Below are 24,614 nucleotides of genomic sequence, written 5' to 3'. Positions count from 1 at the left end.
TTTCGTTTCAAGACTCGAAACTCCGAATGACCTCAAATACCACTTTTGAGTCATTCTAAACCTCTAAAACTTAAAGTTTACCAAATATCTTAACTCTTCGAGAAAACTACGAAACCAACATCGGATATCAATCAAATATGACTCAAAAAACTATCGAAAAGGATAAAATGGTCTTTTTACGAAAATTTCCAAAAATAACCTTCAGAGCCATTACAATGCACGAGACATGTCCACCCCATTGGTGGCCCCAATTGTAATTGGAGCTAAACTACACAACTTGAGAATACGCTTTAAGTTGACCAATTAAATTGTCTTAAATGTTAGTCCAAGAATACTCCATAATATTGATTTACACATTTATTTAGGAGTAATAAATAAAGTAATAATTATATAATTTTTTTAAATATAATAAATTTAATATTTTGAAAAACACATTGAAAAATAATTATAGTTAATAATAAAAATAAATTAGAAATTAAGTGATAAATTATCTTTTGATTTTTTAAACTAGACAAGTAGAAGCTACTTCATCCGTTTATTTTTATATTTTTCATGTTTGACTTGGTCCATCTTAGGAAATAATAAATAAAAAGGTAATTTTACTATATAATCCCTATTAATTACTTCCTCTATTTCAATCTGATTGTCATAGTTTCTTTTATTAGTCCGTTTTAAAGAAAAATAAAATAAAAAATTAGCAACTCTTTAATTTCGTTTCAAAAAGAATGTCTCTTTCCTTTTTTTGTAATTCTTTAATTTCAATTTTTGACATGACATATTTAAAATCATAAAATTAAAAAGTATTAAAATACATTTGATATATCTATAATTTAAGATCACAAAATTCAAAATTTTTCTTTATTTTCCTAAATTTTGTGTCAAGCTAAAATATGACATACAAATTAAAATAAAGATTGTATAAATCATCTAAATGTTGCTGAATGAAACAACTTATTTTAAGACCACAAAACACGACTCTTTAAAATAACTAAAAACTTGGAAGAAAAAAATATTTTTAATTTTTAGAAATTTAGCCAAACAAATTATAAATCACTTTACCTTGATATATTGTACGTGTTCTTGCAAAAAGGCTAATTGAGTAATGACTCGTTCAAAGTATCGACATGAGAAGACTTAAAAGTTGACGAACTAAGTAATCATGACAAAGGTCGTGATACAATGAATGAGATTGCTTTTTTTTTAATTAAAAGTTTTGATTTTGAATTTTCAGTATAGAAAAATCTTTTATAAGATTGCGGTTTTTTTCGAATAAACCCTATACAACATAAATTTAAATTAATCAAGTTTCAATAAGGGAACTGAATATTGAATGAAAAAAAATTATAACTAAGTGTCATAGTCCTTCTCTCCCATTTTATGTAGCACTATTTTCTTTTAAGTTCGTTTCTAAAAGAGTGTCATCTTACTATAATTAAAAATAATTTAATTTTAAAATTTCCTTTTTATCTTTAATGAAATAAATCTCCGCCGCACAGATATATAAGAATTCTTTTTAAACTATAATTTCAAAAATTCTTCTTTTATTTTTAAATAATATGCCAAATCAAAAGGATGTCACTCAAAATAGGGCAAAGGAAGTATATGTTTAGTCCAAGAAGACTTCACAAGTCAAGAACCATAAAATGGGTTATAAACAAAGTGAGAATTTTCTAATATACTAAAGGATCAAGTCCACACGTTTCTAAATTATTTATTTTTCTCTTGAGCAAATGTTTTATATAAGATTATTGATTAAGCCAAAGTATACAACATATTGTTGAGAATTTCCTTTTCTCCAATAATTCTTCTCTTCCTCCATAGCTCTTTGAAGCATGAATTACAAAGCATTCACTTTGATATTTTTTGTATTAATTTTTTGTGTATCCTCAACAACATCCTCTCGAAGATTATTATCAGGTTTTGTTTCTTCACTTTTCTGATTGATAAATAAAATAAGAGAATTAGAAAATTTTCTGTTTATTATTTACTGGATAATAACTTTTTAGTTGATAAAAGCTTAAGGATCATTTCATCATAATTAGGTGAAGATTTTAATTTTGAGAAAATTCCCCATCAACCTATTTGCAGAATTCAATTAAAACACTTTAAAAAAATTATATATTCATCCCTTCACTTTAATATAATTTTATTTTCTTTGGTCCTAAATTTTCAGTAGAATTTTTAAAAAATTAAAGACTAAACTTTTCAGTAGAAGGAAGTAAATAAATTCATTATTTTGAGATATACCATGTTGAGAATTCAAATTAGCACGATGACATTTAATTTGGACTAAAAAAAGTTTTTCGTTTTTATAGTAACGGGTATTTAATTAATAAAGATTACGATGGAATGGATAAAATTTCTTTATTCTTTAATTCGAGATATCGTGTTTGAGTTTTGAGTATAAAAAGATCTTGTTAGAAAGTATTTTTTCCTTAAATGAGCTTGTACGACACAAATTTGATTTTTTCCAAAAACACTTTTAAAATTTTAGTCTAACATAAATTGCTATTATATAAAAGAGAAATTTTTTCATATAGTCACTCAAAAATATCTTAATTATACTCCATAGCTACAATTTGCTAATTACAATTCGTAGCTATAGTTATAGCAGCGTTTGTATAATTCGCGCAACATTTGTATACTTTTGTATAATTAGCTATACAATTCATAGTTTTTGTATAACGTTTCTATATTTCACTATACAATTCATGAACAACGTTTGTATAATTTGCTATACAATTTGTAGTGTTTGTATATTTCGCTATACAATTCGATTCGCACACAACGTTTGTATAAATCACGCGAATTATACAAAATTCAATTGTATAATCGCGCGAATTATACAAAACTCAAACTGTAATTACTGCTAGATGTTTGCCGCGAGCCATAATTAATTCAAACTATAACTATGTTAGCTAATTAACTAATATATGTTTGTTTATCCGCGTACTTTTCCCTGTATAAAAATACTTTTTTGACAAACACACACTTTCAATTAAAAAAAATACTTTTTCAAATAAATAATATTTTAAAATTTGATCAAACACACTGTAAGTAATTAGGGCTACTGAAAATAAAGTGGACACCAAATTTGGACAAATTAAGAAATTAATTTTTTATTTATCAATTTGACCAAATGGGAAGAAAATTCAAAGACAAGAAGGTAGTAGCACTAACTTCCCACCCCCAAACAAAAAAAAAACATTAATGATTTTCTACCCAAAAATTCTTGTTCTTTGTTCGAATTGAATTTAAATTTTATGTACTATATATTTATACAATCAAATTACTTATATTTGAAATAAATTGATATATATATATATATATATATATATATATGAAACCAACTTTAACTCCATTTGAATAACAGGTGGGGGAGGCAGTAAAATGGAAACACAACCTCATCACCCTAAACCAGCTGGCTCAGCCACTGATCAACAACCACCACCTGGTAAAATTTTACTCTCTCTTTTCTAAATTTACGTGTCCTAATTTAAATTTTGAGAATTAAATAATTTAATTTTAATTTTTTCTTTTTTGAACTTCAATATCCCTAATGAGCTGATTTAATTTTTATCATTCAAATAAGTTGGATTTTGCATTTATAACATGACAAAAGTCCTTTAAGAGCGCAAATCGTGATTTATGAATTATTATATTGCAAAAAAATATAAATTTATGCCGAGTAAAAAAAGTTTTTGCAAAGACCCTTTTAATTTATGTTATTTGATTAGACACAAAAAATTTATAGGAGAATTAATGATTAATTTATTATACTTTGTGGTCATGAGACTGAATCACTGCGATGAGATATTTGTGAATTATGATTATAAAAACTTTTCATTAAAAATAAATTGAGGAACTTTAAATTTACTTTTAGAGATAGAAAAGTGTCATTCTGTTTGATCTCAAAAAATAATAATCGATTTTTTTAATCAAAATTGCAGGACGAAAACCTTTAACTTATAGAGCATTACAAAGACCACCAATATGCAACGAAAAGGTGTATGGCACTTGTGTAGCATACCCTTCTGTAGCAAGACAGCACTGCAAATATGGTGATAGATGTAAACGCAGCAGTACACCCTAAATTGAAATTATAGCACCAGAGCAAGTAGAGTCGGAGTTAGAATTTATAATTTATAAATTCTAAATTTATCATCAAATTTATAGCTCGTTTTAGTTGTTAGATTCACGATATATAAATTGTAAGCAACAAACTTCTTTTTTACAAGCAAGGACAAGAGTTTTGAAGATTTTGTATAAATAATGGCGATGTTTATCATCTTTACTTTGTACTTCTTTATGTGTACTATTTTTATGAAAATAGGTTGAAAGGATATAACATCTCGCTTGCCTTATGGACAAAATTTTGTATAATGTTTGGATTGATTGCATTTCTAATGTCACACATCAACAATTTATATGATAAATCTATAAGAAAAGAAGGGTACGGAGTAAAACTACTATAAAAAAAGGGTAAGGGAAAGAATAAAGTAAGATTATTATTCAATAATAAGTAAAGACAAAAAGAGAAATATCAAGGTAATGATGCGATCACACCAAATCAATCGTTACATAAAATGAGACTTTTCGTCGCTACCTAACTACCTAAGGATGCATTAAATAATATAGTAGAATACGATAAAGCACGTAACAACCATCCAAAGAGGGTGTAAAAGTTCCCAAATGAGGAATAAAGAAAGTACATAGTAAAAACATTGCATCAAGAAAGAATTGAAACATGTACACATCTTCAAACAACAACCAAATTCAAAGTAAGTTGGAGTCGACTATATGAATTCTTATACGTCAAACCATTTAAACGTAAACTCATGAGTTTGGGACTTGGAAAAATTGAGAGTTTGAAGTCATTATTTTGCATCAGGTCGATTTGCGTATCGCTAATATCCATTGCTGATTTAATGATGCTGTTGCACCACCTTAACTCTATGGACTTCAAAGTAGTAATGTCACCAAAACAAGACGGTATTCCTTTTGGCACATAACAATTTTCCATGACCAACCTCTCTAGCATAGGGAAACAATTATCATTATCATCCTCAGAGACTTCCCATTCATCAATCTGCATATATTTTAATTGTAACATCTTGAGTCGCGGGAACTGTCCATTTTTCACTTCCCATGATTTCCAAGAAAATGCATATTGTTGTAGTTTGAGTACCTCTAGTCTTTCATGCATCGCAATTGTTGAAATTTCTGTCCAGGGCAAGCGAAATCCTGATAGTGTTAACTTCTTGATAGTTAAAGGGAAGTTGAACTCACAAGGATAACGCTCTGGAGGCCAATGACACAGCAAGTTCAGAGACTCGAGTTGAGTTAAAAAATCTAATCTTGGAAATACACTGCAGAAATTTCGTAGTTTTTTGGAATATCTCCATGTTCCTGAAATTACACATTTCAACTTCCGAAGATTAGGTGTACGTCTCATTACACTTTCTAAATCCATTCCAGGTGTAAATAAGGGAGCAGATAACGTTTCCAAATCATTTAACACTGAGGATAAGGACGAGGAGGAGGAGGAGGAAGAGGAGTCGTGATCTAGGTTGGACAAATCAAAAGTGGCACGGTCCTTTATGCTAACTCTAGCAAAGAAGTCACAATGACACAATACAAAGAGAAGTAATCAATATTCCTTTATATGATAGAAACTGATTTTACAATGCTTAACACACTAGAATCAACATTACAACAAAGCAACAACCTAAAACTATTCTTCAATAGTAGCTCGATCAGGTCCCTGCTGCCTTGAGAAAGTGTTCTTTCTTTTGAGCACACACACCACTTTTCTTTTGCCTTGTAAAAATGATGTATGAAAACTAAGTTGTTTCATGTCTCAAAGATAGTATTTAGCATATGGACGAAATATCTAGTACCTTCTGATTGGTTGGACGTCTTTGTCGTCTAGCTGCTGCCTACCAACCACAGCAGGTGGTGGCAACTTTTACAGCTGGACCAGGTCAACCAGGTCCCCCCGATCAGGTCCCATGATTTGTAGTCTCTTCTGATTTGTCCCGATCAGGTCCCATGGTTTCTTTTACAGTTGTCTCCCATTTGGTATGTGACACACACCGATCATGGGACCAGGTCCGCCAATCAGGTCCCATGATTTGCTGATGCATCAAAACTTGAATTATAATATTTTCCTCCTTTTTGATGATGACAAACCATGTGGACTTGTGTTCATGTTTCTGCAAACAGGTAGTTGTCCCTCTTGTCACATAGCTTCGAGACATACCATGAACACAACTCAATTCCCCCTATCAGTCCGACCAAGTCCCTCATACATTCCTCCTGTCAGGCAGTTCCCTCTATCACATAACTTCGAGACATATCTTGAAGACATAACATGAACACATAACTTCCCCCAATCAGTATGCATTTCTTGTCTCCCATGTCCCTCTTTGCATCATTTTGTTGAACGATAGTTTGTTAAATCATCAAAACCCAAGATACACCACTTCTCAACACTTTCTTCCAGTCTTCTACTTCCTTGTCTGTCTTGGCCAGAATACCAGCTACCAAAACAACTAAGAGAGGTAGCCCTCCACACTTTTTGCCAATTTCATTTGCGATAATCTCTAGTTCCTGAAAGAAGCTAGTATCATTTTGGAGAACTGTCTCTTTTAGCAGTGTCCAACTTTCATCATCTCTAAACTGACGAAGATGATGGGCAATGAAACCTTCACACTCCGCGACTTCATTAAGTTGTGTTATTAATAGTATTCTGCTTCCATTTCCTGTATCTGGGAAGGATGAATATAAATCATCCCATACCTGAGTCTCCCAAACATCATCAAGCACAAGCAAATATCTCTTCGTTTTCAAATATCTTTGCAGCTTGTCAGCCAATTCATCTTCAGCCAATTTTTTCAGCTCCATAACATCAGTTAGAAGAGCAACTAGTAACTCCTTTCCTGTATACACTTGGGAAACACAACATACTGCTCGGAATTCAAAATGTGAGACCACTAAATCATCTGCATAGAGTTTGTTTGCAAGAGTTGTCTTACCTAAACCGGGCATTCCAACAATCGAGATGACTTCTTAGTTACTTGATCCTTCAATAAGTTGCTTCCTCACTGTTTTTATGGCATCTTCAAATCCCACCATCACTTTGTTCGTCGTGTGGGTATCATCTGGCTTCTTGGATGCCATCTGACTTTTAGAAACCTCGAAAGTCATGAGGTGATCATCTATCTTGTTCTCCCCAGTCTCCGCCTTAATTTGTTTTATCTCCTTTGTGATCTCCCACAACCATAGCTTAAGACAAGAAACAGGAACTTCCCCAATTGCAAGCGAATCAATTATATATTCCAACTCATGAGTTTTACCAGACACCAGTGCAACAAGATCCGTACATCGATCATCCCTTATAGATGGTTGTAAAACCTTAAGATACTTCAAGGCTAATAGAAATAGTGTCCTTCACAATGCTAACAGGATCCGAGTAGCAACTAACCATCTCCTCCAAGTTGTCCAAGTGGAAATCAACAGAGCCTATAGAATTGTTGTTCTTGGTCAAAAAAGATTGGACAGTCTTGCGAAGCTTAAGCTGATCTTGTCGTATAGATAATGATGACAAGAACTGCTCAAACTTGTCTTCAAAATCAACAAGTGCTTGGTTCAGCTCCCCAGCCTTACTGTAGTTGTCTTCCATCATCACCTCGCCATTCATCAAGCTAACGACAACTCCTGCAGCAAAAGTCACTTCTCGAATATCTTGCAAGTTGATCTGTACTGGCAAATCAACGAAAAAAATGTGCAAGAAGTCTAAGTTCTCATGAAAGGTCTCGATATTATCTCTCATCAGACCCTTCCAACAGAAGTTAAGTTCTGATATCCCAATCAAATCTTTTAGCAAAGCCTTGATGCTGCTAGTTAGTACTGCTACTGCAATTTCAGTTGTGGTGTTGGGAATGCTTGTATATTCATCTGCCAACGTTGAGGCTCTGAGGGCGCAGACGCCACCAAGATATTCCCCAGTATGATCAATACTCCTCTGAATCATCTCTAACATATAATACATTTGATCTTCCCTCACTTCATTCATTTCTTCTGGTAAATAGTTGTATACCTTTATAACAGCTCGACGAACCTCAGTCTCAATACTTCTCAAGAAAGCAGACACATTAGCATCCTCATCATCGCATCTGTTTGAAATACTCATCAAACTCCTCCATTTAATGAACGCCTTAACGAGTTCTTGGACCAGCTGTTGAAGTGGATAACTTGAATTAGCAAAGTAAGAAAAGCTCAGCAGATCCTTGAGACATTCCACAGCATGGCCAATGAATTCAATAACGAATTCATGACGTATAATAGTACTCGAAGCTGGTTGTTGAAGAAAATACTCTTGTTGTCTTGGATCCTCTGCAAGACAAGAAATGAGTTTTCAACTCTCATTTGTCTTACCCAGCTAACAAACATTCTTGTATATTTAAGCATCATTCTTAGCATATTGATTTGATTCATTGAAGGACCTTTCGAATCCTCCTCTACGATTTTGTCTACATAACTCAGTAACTCGTTGAAACAATCTACCATCTCCTGCTTAGACATCTCAACGTTTCTTTCAGATCAAAATCTTGAAACTGCAACAAGTAAGAGACCATAAATTGTCGGTCCATGTTTAAGAATGTAAAGAAGACATTTGGATCATGTGATATATTAAACTAAATGTGCTTATGTTTAGGTCGAAAATGGCATAAAATGCGAGATTTTTGTTTTCCGGGTGGGTTAGTGTTTGGGTCGGGTCAGTCAGAAAATCGGATGATTGGGGATTTATATAATTTGGGATAGAATTTAAACTTGGAGCAGTAATAAAATGTCACGTGAAACATAAATTAATTTTATTAATTCAACGTTAACCATTAGTCATGAGGGCATCACTGAGCTAAAAAGGTTATCAAAGGGATATTTTTTGAGAAAAACAGACGGATGAAGAGTATATTTAAATCTTTTTGGATAGTCAGGGCATTTTTAGTCTTTCTTTTTTAAAACATTTTGATAAGGTTTCTATGGGTTAATTGGGCCACATAATATATGGATTCAAATAAATTGAGCTAATAAATAAAAAAGTGACTTAAACAGGTTAGATAAGTCATATTTTCATGGCTTCTCATCATTGTCTTTTACTTTCTCTCTACATATAAACAGATCATAACAAAAAATCTGGTTTGATGATCATAGATTTGATGTCTGAGCGATTGAAAGAGTTGGTCTTAAAAACTAAAGTATTTTTTAAAAATATGGAGGGTTCAAAATCCTCTCCATCTGTGAGGACATAAGTTCTGTCTTGCCTTATTTATAAATAAGAATGAATTGATTGGACTAATATAATAGAGGGAATGGTAATTCAATTTCATGTCTTAAGAACCTACTCAAAAGAGAAAAGAAGACTAAACTAAAAGAGATTTTACTTAGTTGAAACTTGAAAAGTTGAGTTACATGCATTTTACTCCGAAAAAATATAAAAAATTTGAGCAGAAGTTCCAATATGGGTCTGGATTTTGAGAACTTGAAAAAAAAAAAAAACGAACTTTCAAAATTTTATCCCAAATCTATCATAAACATATAAATCTTTATAAAATCTAATCCAAAATTTATGATCAAACGCTAGCTTTGAGTTTTTTACGTACATGATAAATATTTTTAGTCATGGCATGGAATGTTTGCAAGATATTCATTTTTACATATAAAAGAATTCAAGATTATTTTCTTCTATTTATTTTGTAAGCGATCAAGAGATGTTAGTTTCTGCGACGAACCAAATTCAAAGGCTAATTAGAAGGAAATGTGGGATTTACATACCTTTTTGGTGTAACTCTCTGAGCAAGCTTGAAAACTTATACTAATCCAGATTCTTTAGAAGATTTGAAGATCACAAACAAGAGATAAATAATAATGGAACAAAATTTTCTTCAATGTTAAACCACTTAAAAATGAAAGATACCTAAGCTAAACTGTTTACATTGCCATTTATAAGAATGGCACGAAGTTAACTTAATTTATTTTAAATGTCAACGAATCATAAAGTTTATGAGAAAAAAATTAACAAAAAAAAATGGTCTTTTATGTGGGAAGTTACGTAGGCACAAAATACAGATCTAGAGATTAGCGAGGGGTTTATTTAAATTTATCGGTAAAAGATTACACACTATATATAAAGTGTATGCACTTAACAATTTTGATTCTTCAAATTTCTGACAAGTTAACAGAAATGGTCCTTTATATTTGAGTATAAATTCAAAATAATCTCTTAAATATGTAATTAACAATTTTAATCCATCAGTAAATGTATTTTTTTTGACCTTAAGTTTCTAATCTCGATAAAGTTGCTGGCTTTTGAATTCATTGGAGAGGCAAAAAAGTTTCTTATAAACAACACAACAATCAATTTTTTAATTGACTTGAACTAACTCCCTCCGTTTCATATTATCTGTTTATTTTTTTTATACGCGTTTTAAAAAATTATAAATAAGAAATATATTCTTACTAATTTACTTGTTAACTCTTTTTAAATGCACTTTATTTATGTGCCTTATTCATCAATATAAAAATTAACAATAGAGATTATTTTTTAAAATTGTACGATATATATTTTCAAAAAGAATTATTTTTTAATGAAAAATAAGAAGAAAAAAAGTGCTAATTAATCTCAATAATGTACTTCATCTATTCTCCCATATTTGTCAACTAATACAAACAAAAAACAGCGTAGGGAAAAAACAGTGCAAAAAAAAATACACATTTTTTTAATAGAATACTAGCCGTCATTAGAGGTGATCCGTTAGTCAGTGGCAGAGCCAAAATTTTAAATAAAAGGGTTCAAAATCTGAATAAGTAGACACACGAGCTAGTCGAAGGAATTCGACATCTACTTTATATACATTAAAAATTATTTTAACCATGTATAAATGATATAATTTTTTGCGGAAGGACATGAACCCCCTCGGTACAAGGTGACTCCGATCGGTAGTGCTTGAAATATAAAAATATAGAAAGAGTTGGTTTGTATAATAATAATTCATAATAAGAGTCATAATTAATTCATAAAAAGAGTCAACTTAAGATATTTGAAGTCCATATGCTAGAAATAAATGTTTTATTTTTTTATAATTAAAAACTTTGTTAAAGAAAATATCTTAAGTTGACTCTTATTATATTATTCTTATTATATTAGATTTCGATAAATAATTCCACGACTTATGACAAATCCAACCATAAGAAACTCTTAGCGATCCACTAAAACAACTTGCACTAAACCTCGGGTGAGTATCCTAATTTGTGGAAAGTACATCTATTAAAAAAACACTTAATGATCTATCCAAACAATTTATACTAAATTTCTAGTGGTCACCATGAGTTATATTTATTCGAACTTATGGCGATCTGTCAAGACTAGCAAGATGATCCAAAAAATTACTTTTATACGATTTATTTAAATGAGGTTAAAATTTAAATAATGACACAAATAGTCTAATAGTGCAAATCTTCCATCCACACAAGTTTGAATGGGCTGGTCAGTCAAAAAAAGCCCAAGAGCTTCTTACTAGCGTTTGACAAACCTTTTAAACATAATAACTTCATATGGATATAGTTTTTCTAAATATTTATAATAGTAAATTTATGTTTGTCATTATACAAATATTATATACCGAAATATACAAACACTGCGAATTGTATAACGAATTATACAAACACTGCACACGAATTGTATAGCGAAATATACAAACACTATACAAAAACGGTGAATTGTATAGCGAATTATGCAAATATTATACCCACGAATTATTTGTATACCGAAATATACAAACACTGCAAATTCTATAGCAAATTATATAAACATTATATACGAATTGTATAGCGAAATATACAAATGTTATACAAAAACTATGAATTGTATAGCGAATTATACAAACGTTATACTCATGAATTATTTGTATACCAAAATATTTCATATATGGCAAATCTTTTAAATATAATAACTCCATATGAGTATAATTTCTCTAATTATTTATAATGACAATTTATGTTTGTCATTATACAAACGCTATAAAACTGGCTTGACCCAATCAAATTTTTTCAAATATAAAAACTCCAAACACAATCTCAGCCTTCCCGTGAAATTTATTCCGGTGCCGGAGAAATGGAAAATGGCGCTTTACGAACGCTGGCCACCGCGTCGCCACCGTCAGCTCCAACGCCAAAAGTCGGCGTAGGTGTGTTTCTTTTAAAAGGAAGTTAAGTTCTGCTGGGGAAACGCCTCTCCACCATCGGCGGTAACACCTTTGCACTTCCCGGCGGCCACCTGGAGTTTGGTGAGTCACCATAAATTTCTGTGCTAGATTTTGTAGATCTTCATTTCGATAGATTTCAGAAAAATGTTTTGACAAACAATTGGTTAGTAAGAGCCTGTGTGGATGAACTTATTTTAAGTAACTTATAAGTTGAAAACTGTTTATAAGTTAAAAAAAATATGTAGGTACAACTCAAGTTTTTTTTCACTTATAAGCTGCTTAAAATAAGTCTATCCAAACAAATTTAATTATTTATTGGGGCATATTTTAAACACAAAATGTCTTTAAGTTGGTCAGCCAAACACTCAAAAAGCTGAAAACAGTTTAAAAGTAACTTATAAGCCAATCCAAATGGGCTCTAAGTTTTTTCAAGTCTTTGCAAAATATAAATTCAAATTATAAGGAATCTGACTAGCTCAGTTGGTTGACCACGTTAACTTTCACCTTGTTACAATATTACTGATATTGTAATGAGCTCAAGAAGTCAACAGAGGCGAAGCTAGTAAGGGCTCAAGCCTCAAGGGGTTTATTTGAAATTATCTAGCAGAAAATTATACTGTTTATACCTTTTACAGGGTTACAATTACTTTTACTTACTTTTTATGTATATACAATAGATCTTGAACCCCTTCGACTTTTTGTGTGCTTACTTCTTTATATTTTAAATTTTTTTAATGAAAATCCTAATTCTACCACTAGAAGTCAATCATGACATCTAAGTAAAGAGAGAGCAGAAGATGTGAAAATGGTTATCGTTGTTATTAATCATATGGCTACTTTATAAAGAATTTGTACAAGAACTAGAAATAATAATGACTATTAAACAAAGCCTAAATAGAAGGAAAGAGTTACAATAGAATCCTAAAAATTAGGAACAACAAAAATAGAATTTTACAACACTAAGGACTCTTCTCTAATCATCAGTTATTACTAAGATCATTTGTAATAGAATGTTGCACCAAAAAAGTACTAAAGATATACATTTTTCCTCGTGGATGGAGCTAGAGGGCCAAAAAGGGTTCAAGTGAACACTCTTTTGCCCGAAAATTATGCTTGTGTATATTAAGTATTATATGTCATGTATTGAATTTCCTTAGGTTCTTTGCGTGTTTTTATTGTTATTTGTTTCTTGATATGGATTCATATGTTCATACTTGCATTCAACAATAGTATCAATTAAGTAGTTATATTTATAGCTCAACTGATGCTGCTGACAGCAAATTTTAGTAGCTCAGATAGTGAATTCTCTGTTGTTAATAAACTCACCAAAGTTCTATCATTTATTTGTTATATAGGGGAAAGTTTTGAAGAGTGGGGCGACGAGGGAGGTGAAGGAGGAAACTTGAAGGAAATTGGATCGGGTTATCCATATGAATCAATCCGGATCCATATTAATAAATAACTAATATATAATTATTATATATTTATTTATTAATTAAAAGGAAGAGACATAACTAATTGAAAAGTTGTGTCTCTTTAAGTTTATAAAAGGTTTCTTTGAAAAGAGAAACAATGTAACTTTTGGAAAAAAAAATAGAACTTTAATGCTTCCTTCTCCTTCTTTTTTATCCAATTCCTAAAAGGTTCCTGTGAAGAATCCAGTGAAGATTTCATCTCTAAAAAAAGTTGGAATAAATCTGTAACAAGGTACGATTTTAGACTGTGGTTTTATATGGTGTCGTTCGTCTTTGTATGTAATTACACTTTCTGACTAGTGAAACGAATTCAATGATCCTGCAAACTAAGTGTTTGATTAGATTCTTCATTGGTATCAGAGCATAGGGTTGTTTTTTGATTTTCTAGTTTGTGCATCTTCACTGTTGCAACTTTGTTTGAGAATAATGGCGGCCTTCATATGTGTAAATGTTTTTCAATAGACATTGATATGACCATTAGTTAGTTTTGAATTTTTTTTTACCATTTTATTGGTTCAAAAGGAAGTACCCCATATGGTATTTTATAATATATCCTACTAGTAGTATGATTCAAACGAATGTGGAATAGCACTATTCCTTAAGGATATTAGTTAATTCAAAAAAAATCTCTAAATTTTTTTTAAAACAGTGAGATGGCACACATTCTTTAGTAAATATTTGTGAAAGTTTTGGAAGTGATTGATTTTCTTTTGGATTTTTTTGAATTTTTTCTATCGGAGAAAATAGCTTGTATGGTAGATTTTGGTTTGATAAAGAAATCTATTAAATTTTAATATTAAAAACTCCTATCAATGTTGGAATACTACAATAGCTCTTCATAGTTGTCCACATGAGATTAATTTTTTTTTTGTTGTTTATTCTCAAAGTGAAAGGCAATAGTGAATTTTTTTTTAAAAAAAAAGTTCTAGACTTGGATGTTATTTGATAAATTGAAAGTTTTTTTTATCGACAAAGGCAATTTATTATTGAGAATATGAGCAATATACCTATGGGCTCATAATCACATTTTTCTTCTTAAATCACATATAAGACTTCTTTTATACAATTATTGTATAATTCTTTTCATATGTGGTTGGTCCTAATCATTTTTCTGTATATGTTACAGAAAATTATGGTAATGATAAGGACATCTAGACGAGTTTCCACAAAGCAACAGAAGGATAGGGTAAAAACTCTGATTGACAATTTGGTTAATCTTTCACCAGAATTCAATGTTCAAGATGATGATCTTACAAGATTTATGAAACACATAGCGAGAATTAACCAATTAATTCAAGAAGTTGTGTGGGTTGGGGGTTTATTAACCGTGGAGAAGAAATATATGGTTGTACGCATTGACTGAAGATTTTCAAAAAACATTACTTGACAAATCTTGTCATAAGTTACATATCAAAAAATTGAGATCATACAAGTCATTGATCCAATATTTTATTGATAAATGCATTGACTTGATACTTAAGAAGACTATGTATCATTCTCATTGGTTGCCTATAAGATATAAATTGCCTATAGACTTGCGTATAGATTTTATTTTATCTATTCTTGTTCACAAAGAGATATTACAATGATAATGTGTATATTATTTGTATAATGTGCATATTATTTGTATGTATTTGTAGTTGTATGATTTTAAATTTATATTATTTATGCAATTACGTTCTTAATTGAATTTTCTATATTTGTTATAGAATTATGCATATTTAGTCTTGAATTATGTGATTTAAGGTAAGTGGTTCTCAAATGATTGATTGTGTTAGATTTATGACATATTAGAATTTAGATGATGATTGGAAACTTAGTGAACTTTCGAATCTGAACCTAATGTGAAATGAATATTGATATAGTTAATTATCTTAAGAACAATATGTATATGAATTTAGGCTAAAATTTGAACATAGTTGTCTCACGTTACTTTATACTTGTTTAATCAGTATGTCAATTGCTTCAAAAAATATTATTGTCAAGCTTAACAAAGGTGATAAGCTTAACAGTGATAACTGTGAAATATGGAGCATGAAAATCAATTATGTCCTAAAAGAGCATGAAACTCTTGAAGCTCTAAATGTGTCTACGACACTTCCTGAAAATGGTAATACCCTCCAACATGTGAAAGTCTCAAATAACCCTAAATTTAATCAACAAAGAGAGAAAAATATTTCTGCTCTGAAGATGTATAGGAATATGGCTAAGCTTAAGTGCTATAACTGTAAGAAGAAAGGACACTTTGCTCGTGATTGTCCTGAGCCTAAAAAGATACATTACCTTATGAACAATTTACATAGTAATGTAAATATTTCTTATTCTGCTTTTTTAACCGAGTCACTTCTTATGTGGATTGTAAACTCGAGAGCCACCAAACATATAGCAATGGAAAGAGATGTTTTCATAGATTACTGACAAATTCCACGAGGATCCAAATGTGTTTATGTAGGAAATAACTCCAGAGAAGAGGTTAAAGGGATTGGTACCTGCAAACTTGAAATGCATGGTGGCCGAACTCTGCTCCTACTTGATGTCTTATTTGCCCCATTCATTCGTCGTAATCTAGTCTCTGTCAGAAATGTTGATTAAGTTAGTATTTAATTTATTCTTTTATGAACATGGTATGGATCTATATTTGGATAAGACAAAATATGGAACTGGTTATTTTTATGACCGATTTTTTGTATTGGATGTTTGTCAAAGTCCCAATAATAATGATATTAGTTTTTCCTTATTTACGTCTTCTAATTGTGAGAATGATGTAAATACATGGCATTCTAGGATTGGTCAGCAAAGAATGAACCGCTTAGCTAAGGAAGGTTTGCCTGACACAATAGATAAAATAGAATTGTCTACTTGTGAATCTTGCCTAGCCGGAAAAACTGCATGAAAACCATTTGGGAAAGGAAAGAGCTGATACTCAATTGCAATTAATTCATTCTAATATCTATGGTCCAATGAATGTAAGGGAAAGACATGGTGCTATTTACTTCATCACTTTTATTGATGATTTTACTCGATTTGATTATGTATATCTAATTTTTCACAAATATGAAGATTTAAGTTGTTTCATTAAGTTTATGAACTTAGTTGAGAATCAATTAGATAGAAAAATAAAAGCTCTAAGAACCGATCAAGGAAGAGAGTATTTGCCTGATGAGTTCAGATGATTATGTGAAGAAAAGGGAATTCAAAGACAATTAACTACTCTTTATACTCCACAACAAAATGGTGTTGCAGAATGACGAAATAGAACCTTATTAGAAATGGTTAGGTCGATGATGGCGCAAGAAAAATTGTCAATCACCTATTAGGGTAATGCTTTGCTCACTACTGCATTTGTACTTAATCGTGTCCCTTCAAAATCAATTACAACTACGGCATATGAGTTATGGACTAAACGAAAGCCCGATTTAAGCATTTTGAAGTCTTGGGGTTGTGTTGTTTTCATTCATAATCCTTCTTCTTAATACAAAAAATTAGGCCCAAAGGGAAGAAAATGTATCTTTATAAGATACTCTAAACAATCTAAGGAAGGATTATGTGTTCATAGGTGAATAAAATAGTGACATTGTAACTGAAATTGAATCACGTGATGTTACATTTATAGAGAATGATTTTCCTAAGTAGGACGAGATAGGTCAAGACTTATTTTTTTTATGAAACTACGGACCAGATCATTTTCGCTGTTGAAGATCAAATGGATTTGAGTGGGAGTCATTTTAATGATAATGGATCAGTTTCTATTTCCACAGATACACCATCTAAATCAAATCATATTGATATTGTTGGTCCGAGTGGGAGTAACTTCCCAATTGATAAATCAATTTGTCAATCTCAACCTCGACGAACAAGTTGTCCACAAATTCTCCGTCATCAATTTGAGATCGAAGGGAAAGCATTTATGCTTACTCTGGATGATAAAGAGCCAAGAAATATAAATGAGGCTCTTACATGCCCCACTAAAGAAAAATGGTTAAAATCAATGGATGAGAAGATGGAGTCAATGAAATCTAACTAAGTGTGAAAATTGGTTGATCTACCTATGGGCTGAAAAGCTATTGAAAATAAATGAATTCTCAAAATCAAGTGTAAGGCAACTGGTAGTATCGAAAGATTCAAAGCTCGCCTAGTAGCTAAGGAATACACACAATAGAAAGGAATTGATTATGAAGAAACTTTTTCACCTGTTATACGTTTTACTTCAATAAGATTAATTTTATCTATAGTGCCTAAGTTGGATATTAAATTTCATCAAATGGATGTAAAAACTGTATTTCTCAATGGAGAACTAGAAGAAGAAATCTGTATGAAACAACCTGTAGGTTTCGTGAAAAAAGGCAAAGAAAATAAAGTATGTCAACTTCAAAGGTCGATTTATGACCTTAAATAATCTTTTAGACGATGGTACTTACGTTTCCATAATGCGATCATAGAGCGTATAAATTTGTTATGATTCATGAAGACCATTCTGTGTACATCAAAAGATTCAAAGATAAGTTTATGATCTTATCATTGTATGTAGACAACATACTAATAGTTGCAAGTGACATTGATTTTATAAAAGAAACAAAAAAGTGGTTATCATCTACTTTTGAGATGAAAGATATGGGTGAAGCAACATACATTATTGGAGTTAAGATTTCAAGAGATCATTTGAAGAGATTTTTTATCTTTTTCACAAGAACCTTACATTAAGAAAGTTCTTAAACGCTTTAATATGCAAGACTGCAAACCCATAAACATTCCAGTTTCTAAAAGTGAAGCTTTGAATCGAATGATGTGCTCTCAGATTCCACAAGAGAAGGAACAAATGAGAAAAGTTCCTTATGTATGCTATGATGTGTACAAGGTCGGATATTTGTTATACTATTAGGCTAGTTAACAGATATCAATCCGACCCAGAACCATAATATTGGAAAGCAGTTAAAAGGATATTGAGGTAACTCAAAGGTACAATCGATTATTCCTTATACTATCAAGGAAATGATTTGCAACTCAAAGGATACACTGATACTAATTGGGGGGCAGATTTAGATAAAAGAAAATCCACCTCTGGATATGCATTCTTTCTTAACAATGGCGCCATATCATGGAGTAGCAAGAAGTAGTCATGCATAGCCTTGCCTACTATGAAAGCTGAATTCGTAGCACTTTCATCTGTTGTACAAGAAGCTATTTGGCTTAAGCATTTTCTAGTTCACTTAGGTGTGTATAATAATGTTGTTGGTCCTGTCACAATCAGTTGTGCTAGTCAGGCTGCAATAGCCTACACTAAAGATCCAAAGTACCATGGAAAGACGAAACATATTGACATAAAGTATCATTTTTTAAGAGACATGATAGCACAAAAAGAAGTGAGTGTGAAATACATATCTACACATCAAATGATATCAGATTCCTTAACAAAACCCATAGCATGTGATGCTTATGAGAAACATGTGAAGTCTTTCTCAAACATGTTCATGTAAATTCACATTATTGAAGTTAATATTGATTTATGCCTAATTTTCATTCTTGTTGGTTCTTATACATATTTCATTTTTTATAGTGTACATAAATTTCTAAGGATTAAAAAATATGTCAAACAGCCAAAAATGTTAGCCTATTCGCACAAGCAATCACTTTTATTGTCTAAGTGACAAGTAAACATGAGACAATTATAAATTAGTTATTATCAGAAGTGATGATAATAGAGAGCTGAAAGTTTATAATAAGAATGTCATTTGTTAGATTATATTTAATCATATGTGATTAAAATGAGTTAGTATGTTTCTAATGTCAGATGTGCGTTCTGAAGAATAAAATGATGAGTAGATTTGTGAACTCAAAGTTAGACATGAGTTTTCTGAACTATCATCTGCACAGTATTTATTAATGAAAGACATATGCTCCATGGGAAAAGAGTTGGTACTGTGATACATATTTCATACCATGTATGCATATAGTGTCCCATAAGGGCGATACAAGTCTAGTCTCTACTTGCTATCGTGTGAAGCCTTGAAAATTATATGTAATATTCACGTTGTACCGTCATGACGTTAATCAGTTTCTTGAGATTCAATTTGGTATTTGATATCTTAGTATGTTGCCAAGCGATCATGTTTGATTCGGTCTGGCGGAATATTTCTAGAAAAGCATATCACGTTGGATTAAGAGATTCATGAGATGAGGAAGATCATTGGATATTATCACATCAATTGTGTTCATTGATGTCCTTTATGTTTGTCTATGAGACAAGTACATAATGATGAACTCAAAATTAAGAAAAAAAGATGATGAGAAATATGAATGTGATAAATGATCTAGGGTACTATATACCATAATCTACTCTAAGTTTCATTGATCGAGATGTTGTATATTCCTAAGAGATGTATAGCAACGAAACTCTCGAAGTATGCACTGGTCACACGGTCTAGTCGTAATGTATGAAAGATACAGAATATGAATTAGAGTTGACCCACTATGTGTGAGTGGGAGATGAAAGAAATTGGATTGGATCACCCATGTGGGTCAATCCGGATCCATATTAATAAATAACTAATATAATTATTATATATTTATTTATTAATTAAAAGAAAGAGACATAACTACTTGAAAAGTTGTGTCCCTTTAAAGTTTATAAAAGGTTTCTTTGAAAAGAGAAACAACGTAACTTTTGAAAAGAAAAAATAGAACTTTTCTTCTTCCTTCTCCTTCTTCTTTATCCAATTTGTAAAAGGTTCTTGTGAAGATTTTAGTGAAGATTTTTTCTCCAAAAAGTATTGGAACAAATCTGTAACAAGGTACGATTTTAGACTGTGGTTTTATATGGTGTAGTTCGTCTTTGTATGTGATTATACTTTTTGACTAGTGAAACGAATTCAATGATCCTGCAAACTAAGTGTTTGATTAGATTCTTCAAAATCGGACTAGAAATTGATAAAATCGAGTATCTAACGGTGACTAACATTATTATGTAAGAGAAAGTGCACATAGTTCTTGTTGATCCCAATCAGAAGCTTGAAAGAGTTGAACCTGAGAAATGTGTTGGTTGGGATTGGTATGAATGGGACAATCTGCCTAAACACTCTTTGGTCCTTTACAAGATATGGTACAAAGTGGCTTCAATCCTTTCCCAACTACTACTAGTTAGCTGTTTTGCTAAGTATTTAGGATTGAATGTTTCTGCTAAATACTTAGCCTTATTGTGTAATGTATATTCAGGATTGAGTGTTGCTTGCTAAAACTTGCCTTTTAGAAACAACGAATTGAATTAGTTTGATTTGGTATTCGGTGCACACTTTTCTAAATTGAAGAACCAAACGCCCACACCTAGTCACTTGTATTTATTCAAACTTATACGATTATTTATATGTGGTTAAAATTTAAATAGTGACATAAAATAGTCTATTTGTACAAAATGGATAATTTATATAAATTTCATAGTGTTAAAAACTAATTACATTATTTTCCTACTCTTTTTTAAATTTATAAAAATCTCTTAAAATTTATGGATTTCGAATACATCACTTCACTTCCGGATACATCAGCAAACATTCGGATAAGGATGTATGCAAGAGGGGAGGGATGTATTAGGAGGGGATAGAGATGTATCAGAGAAGAGATAGGATATCTGGATACATAGGGGAGGGATGTATCAGGGAGGAGAGAGATGTATCCGAGAGGGGGATAGAGATGTATCAGTGAGTGGGAATGATGTATCCAAGAGGATATTTTAAAAAAAAATTAAAATGGTAGAAAATTTTAGAAATTATAATAAAATAAAATGTATATTTAGATAATTTTTTCAAGTTTAAATGGGCTGGTAAGTCAAAAAGCCCAAAGGTTTCTACTCTTATTATTGGGCCTAGTTTACATTTCTTGTCGTCCAAAATCCATTGGTGGGGATCCAAAAAGTAGTGGAACCCAATTACAAAGTTTTCAAATATATAAAACTCCCCACGCAATCTCCATCTTCCCGTAAAATTTATTCCGGTGCCGGAGAAATGGAAAATGGCGCACAGAAAACGCCGACCACCACGACGCAACCGTCATCTCCGATGCCAAAAGTTGGCGTAGCGGTGTTTCTTCTAAAAGGAAGTAAAGTTCTGTTGGGGAAACGCCTCTCTGCCGTCGGCCACAGCACCTTTGCACTTCCCGGCGGCCACCTGGAGTTCGGTGAGTACCTATCAATATATGATAAGATTTCTTTGCTAGATTATCTACTTAAACAACAGTTAAATTTATCTTTGTGTCCCTACTTTGCCTTAAATTTATAGTAGTTTTTTGCTGGATTAAACTGAAAAGAAGAAAAATTGGAGTATTAAAAAACTTATTTTTTGCAAAAAATTTAAACAATCACCTTTATTTGGAAAAAATATCTTGCGAGATTACAAAAAAATGTTTCACAAACATAACATTGTCGGCATAATCACACAAGTAGAGTCTAGGGACGGCGATGTGTATGCAATCTTAGGCTTACCTTGTCAAGGTAGAAAAACTATTTGTAATATACTCTCCGCTCAAGTGAAACTAATAGAAAATAATGGAGAAAAGAACAATAACCACCACAAATAGTATAGTAAATGAAGCAAAGAAAACAACAGTTAATAGTAAAATCGAAAAATCCAAGAATACAATAATAGGAGAATTACTAATAATACTATTGATAAGGGAAATTACACAGCGCTCTACTATCTACTAACATTCTATCCTAATTCTCGATCGCTATATGTTCCTATCTAAGTTCATGTTCTCGGTAAATTGTAGGTGTGTCATGTGCGATCTAATCACTTTTCCTCATTACTTCTTCGGGCTACTCTCTGCCTCTCCTAAAATCCACCATAGCCAACCTCCCGCACCTCCTCACTGGGGCATCTTTGCATCTCCTCTTTGCATATTTGAATCATTTCAGTCTTGCCTCCCTCATCTTGTCCACCACTAGGGACTCTCTCACCTTGTCCCGTGTATTTTCGTCATAATCCTATCTTTTCTAGTATGCTTACACATCCAACTCAATATCTCATCTCCGATAGTTGCATCTTCTTGATGTAAGAGTCCTTGAGCGGCCAGCACTTTGCTCCATACAACATAGTTGGTCTAACAATAACTTAATAAAACTTACTTTTAAGTCTAGGTGGCACATTCTTATCACACAATATATTGTTCAAGGTTCTTTTTTTCTTTCAAAAATTGTATCTTTGAGGTAGTTTTAGGATACTTTCATAGACAAGTTCTTGCACTCGCAAAGACTGATATATAAGGTCACAGTTTTAACTCGTACTTAAGGTAAGTTCAAATTAGTATTAACATGCGCCTCTAGAGTAGTATTAGCAGCTCATTCCACCTAGAAAGTATGCATAAGTTGGGTATCCTCTAGTTGTTGCATATCACAAACAGCTGCACTCTTGGATTCTTCAATTACTTGTGATTTCTTGCAGCCCTTTCATCCACAACAGCAGCTTCTCGTACTTGTTTCTGTTCAATTCAAGACATTTGAAAATACAATATGCATATGTTCATACTTGAGTTCAGCAATAGGATCAAATAAGTAATCCTGTTCATTGCACAGCTGATGCTGCTGTCAACTTTGATTAGATAGAAGCCTTATGGTTTTACATTAGGACATCCATTAACATAGTCACACAACCCTGCAGGCTGTTTCTTTTGAACACATGCTGTTTTGATTGGCTTGTCTTGTTCACTTGCCTAATCTTCTCCTTGTGTTCCTCATTTACTAAGATCACAGGAAGACAGGAACGGGTCTATTTTCTTGTTTTTTACTCAGAAAACATTTTAGATTTGTTAGGCTTGTCGTATAAATTTTACTATTAAGTTTTATAGAGAAGGAAGACAATTTGATTTTGAATCTTAACTCGTGCCTAATTGTGTGTACACCTTTATATATCTATTTTCGCTTTCATTTTTATGAATTATCGACAATGTCAAAACTAAATGGATATGTGTTAAAATGCTTACCCAATTTTATTAGTTGATCATGTATTTGTTACAGGGGAAAGTTTTGAAGAGTGCGCAACGAGGGAGGTGAAGGAGGAAACAGGATTAGAAATTGATAAAACCGAGTATCTAACGGTGACTAACAATGTCATCTCAGAGAAAGTGCACACAGTTTGCATATTCATAAGAGCAGTCCCTGCTGATCCCAATCAGATGCCTGAAACAGTTGAACCTGAGAAATGTGCTGGTTGGGATTGGTATGAATGGAACAATCTACCTAAACCACTCTTTGGTCCTTTACAAGATATGGTACAAAGTGGTTTCAATCCTTTCCCAAACACTGCTAGTTAACACGTTTTTCTAAGTATTTACGATTTGATGTTGATGCTAAAAACTTGCCTCACGAGTCTGAGTTGTGGGATCATCCCTTGATGTTTGCATTAGAGTAGCTTGTCTACATTACACCCCCTAGTGGTACAGTCCTTCCACAGACCCTACATAATAGCGGAATGCTTTGGGCATCGGACTTCCCCAACACTGGAGTTCTGGTTTTGTAATGGCAAGTGATTCTTGAATGTGCTACGTTGTAGTAATATATTTGAAATGATATTGTCTATTGTGTTGTGCTATTTTTTTCTAGTGGTATAAATTCACCAAAATAAACAGTACTGCATAACTTTAGAATAGCTATTTAATATGAAATGTTGATGAATTCTGATTTTATGCACCTCTGCGACATCCTTGATGTGTAAATTTCTGATAACACGAGGTGTCGAGAGCTGATTAAAACTCAAGGGGACAAGATGGTAAGGTTGAAAGGCCCTGAGGTTGCTTAGAAAAAGTCAGGCTAAATCAGAGAATACCTTGCAATTGAGCTTGGGTCGTGATAGAGTGGTATCAAAAGTTCCTTCCCTGATATGTTGATGAGACA

General features: G+C 32.0%; 3 protein-coding genes across 4 annotated transcripts; 2 read left to right on the top strand and 1 right to left on the bottom strand.

The window, feature by feature from the left end:
- Positions 1-1,755: 1,755 nt before the first annotated feature.
- On the top strand, positions 1,756-4,373 carry LOC129874403 (uncharacterized). Its single transcript, XM_055949691.1, has 3 exons — positions 1,756-1,917; positions 3,374-3,454; positions 3,951-4,373. Exons 1-3 carry the CDS (start codon positions 1,833-1,835, stop codon positions 4,091-4,093), a joined length of 309 nt encoding a protein of 102 aa, XP_055805666.1. The 5' UTR covers positions 1,756-1,832; the 3' UTR covers positions 4,094-4,373.
- Positions 4,374-6,456: 2,083 nt separating this feature from the next.
- On the bottom strand, positions 6,457-8,586 carry LOC129879486 (putative late blight resistance protein homolog R1A-4). Its single transcript, XM_055953526.1, has 4 exons — positions 8,508-8,586; positions 7,487-8,397; positions 7,080-7,425; positions 6,457-6,968 (listed from the first exon to the last, which is right to left on the bottom strand). The coding sequence occupies exons 1-4, from the start codon at positions 8,584-8,586 to the stop codon at positions 6,457-6,459; spliced, it is 1,848 nt and encodes a 615-aa protein (XP_055809501.1).
- A 13,062-nt stretch (positions 8,587-21,648) lies between these two features.
- Positions 21,649-24,299, top strand: LOC129874387 (nudix hydrolase 1). 2 transcript variants are annotated; one of them, XM_055949674.1, is made up of 2 exons: positions 21,649-21,904; positions 23,718-24,299. In XM_055949674.1, the coding sequence occupies exons 1-2, from the start codon at positions 21,733-21,735 to the stop codon at positions 24,032-24,034; spliced, it is 489 nt and encodes a 162-aa protein (XP_055805649.1). In that variant the 5' UTR covers positions 21,649-21,732; the 3' UTR covers positions 24,035-24,299. The 2 variants fall into 2 exon arrangements, with proteins under 2 accessions (XP_055805649.1, XP_055805655.1); XM_055949680.1 differs by having other exon boundaries at positions 21,659-21,904; positions 23,739-24,299.
- Positions 24,300-24,614: the final 315 nt, after the last annotated feature.

This window comes from Solanum dulcamara, chromosome 2 (assembly GCF_947179165.1).
Source record: "Solanum dulcamara chromosome 2, daSolDulc1.2, whole genome shotgun sequence".
NCBI classification, from domain to species: Eukaryota; Viridiplantae; Streptophyta; class Magnoliopsida; order Solanales; family Solanaceae; genus Solanum; species Solanum dulcamara.
This window is presented reverse-complemented; position numbering and strand designations above follow the sequence as displayed.

Coding starts and splice junctions, on each gene's coding strand:
- LOC129874387 (XM_055949674.1), top strand. CDS start 21,733: ATGGAAAATGGCGCACAGAAAACGCCGACCACCACGACGCAACCGTCA. Junction 21,905..23,717: donor CGGCGGCCACCTGGAGTTCG/GTGAGTACCTAT, acceptor CAATTTTATTAG/TTGATCATGTATTTGTTACA.
- LOC129879486 (XM_055953526.1), bottom strand. CDS start 8,586: ATGTCTAAGCAGGAGATGGTAGATTGTTTCAACGAGTTACTGAGTTAT. Junction 8,398..8,507: donor CGTAGAGGAGGATTCGAAAG/GTCCTTCAATGA, acceptor CTTGTCTTGCAG/AGGATCCAAGACAACAAGAG. Junction 7,426..7,486: donor TGGACAACTTGGAGGAGATG/GTTAGTTGCTAC, acceptor TTAGCCTTGAAG/TATCTTAAGGTTTTACAACC.
- LOC129874403 (XM_055949691.1), top strand. CDS start 1,833: ATGAATTACAAAGCATTCACTTTGATATTTTTTGTATTAATTTTTTGT. Junction 1,918..3,373: donor CTCTCGAAGATTATTATCAG/GTTTTGTTTCTT, acceptor TTTGAATAACAG/GTGGGGGAGGCAGTAAAATG. Junction 3,455..3,950: donor TGATCAACAACCACCACCTG/GTAAAATTTTAC, acceptor TCAAAATTGCAG/GACGAAAACCTTTAACTTAT.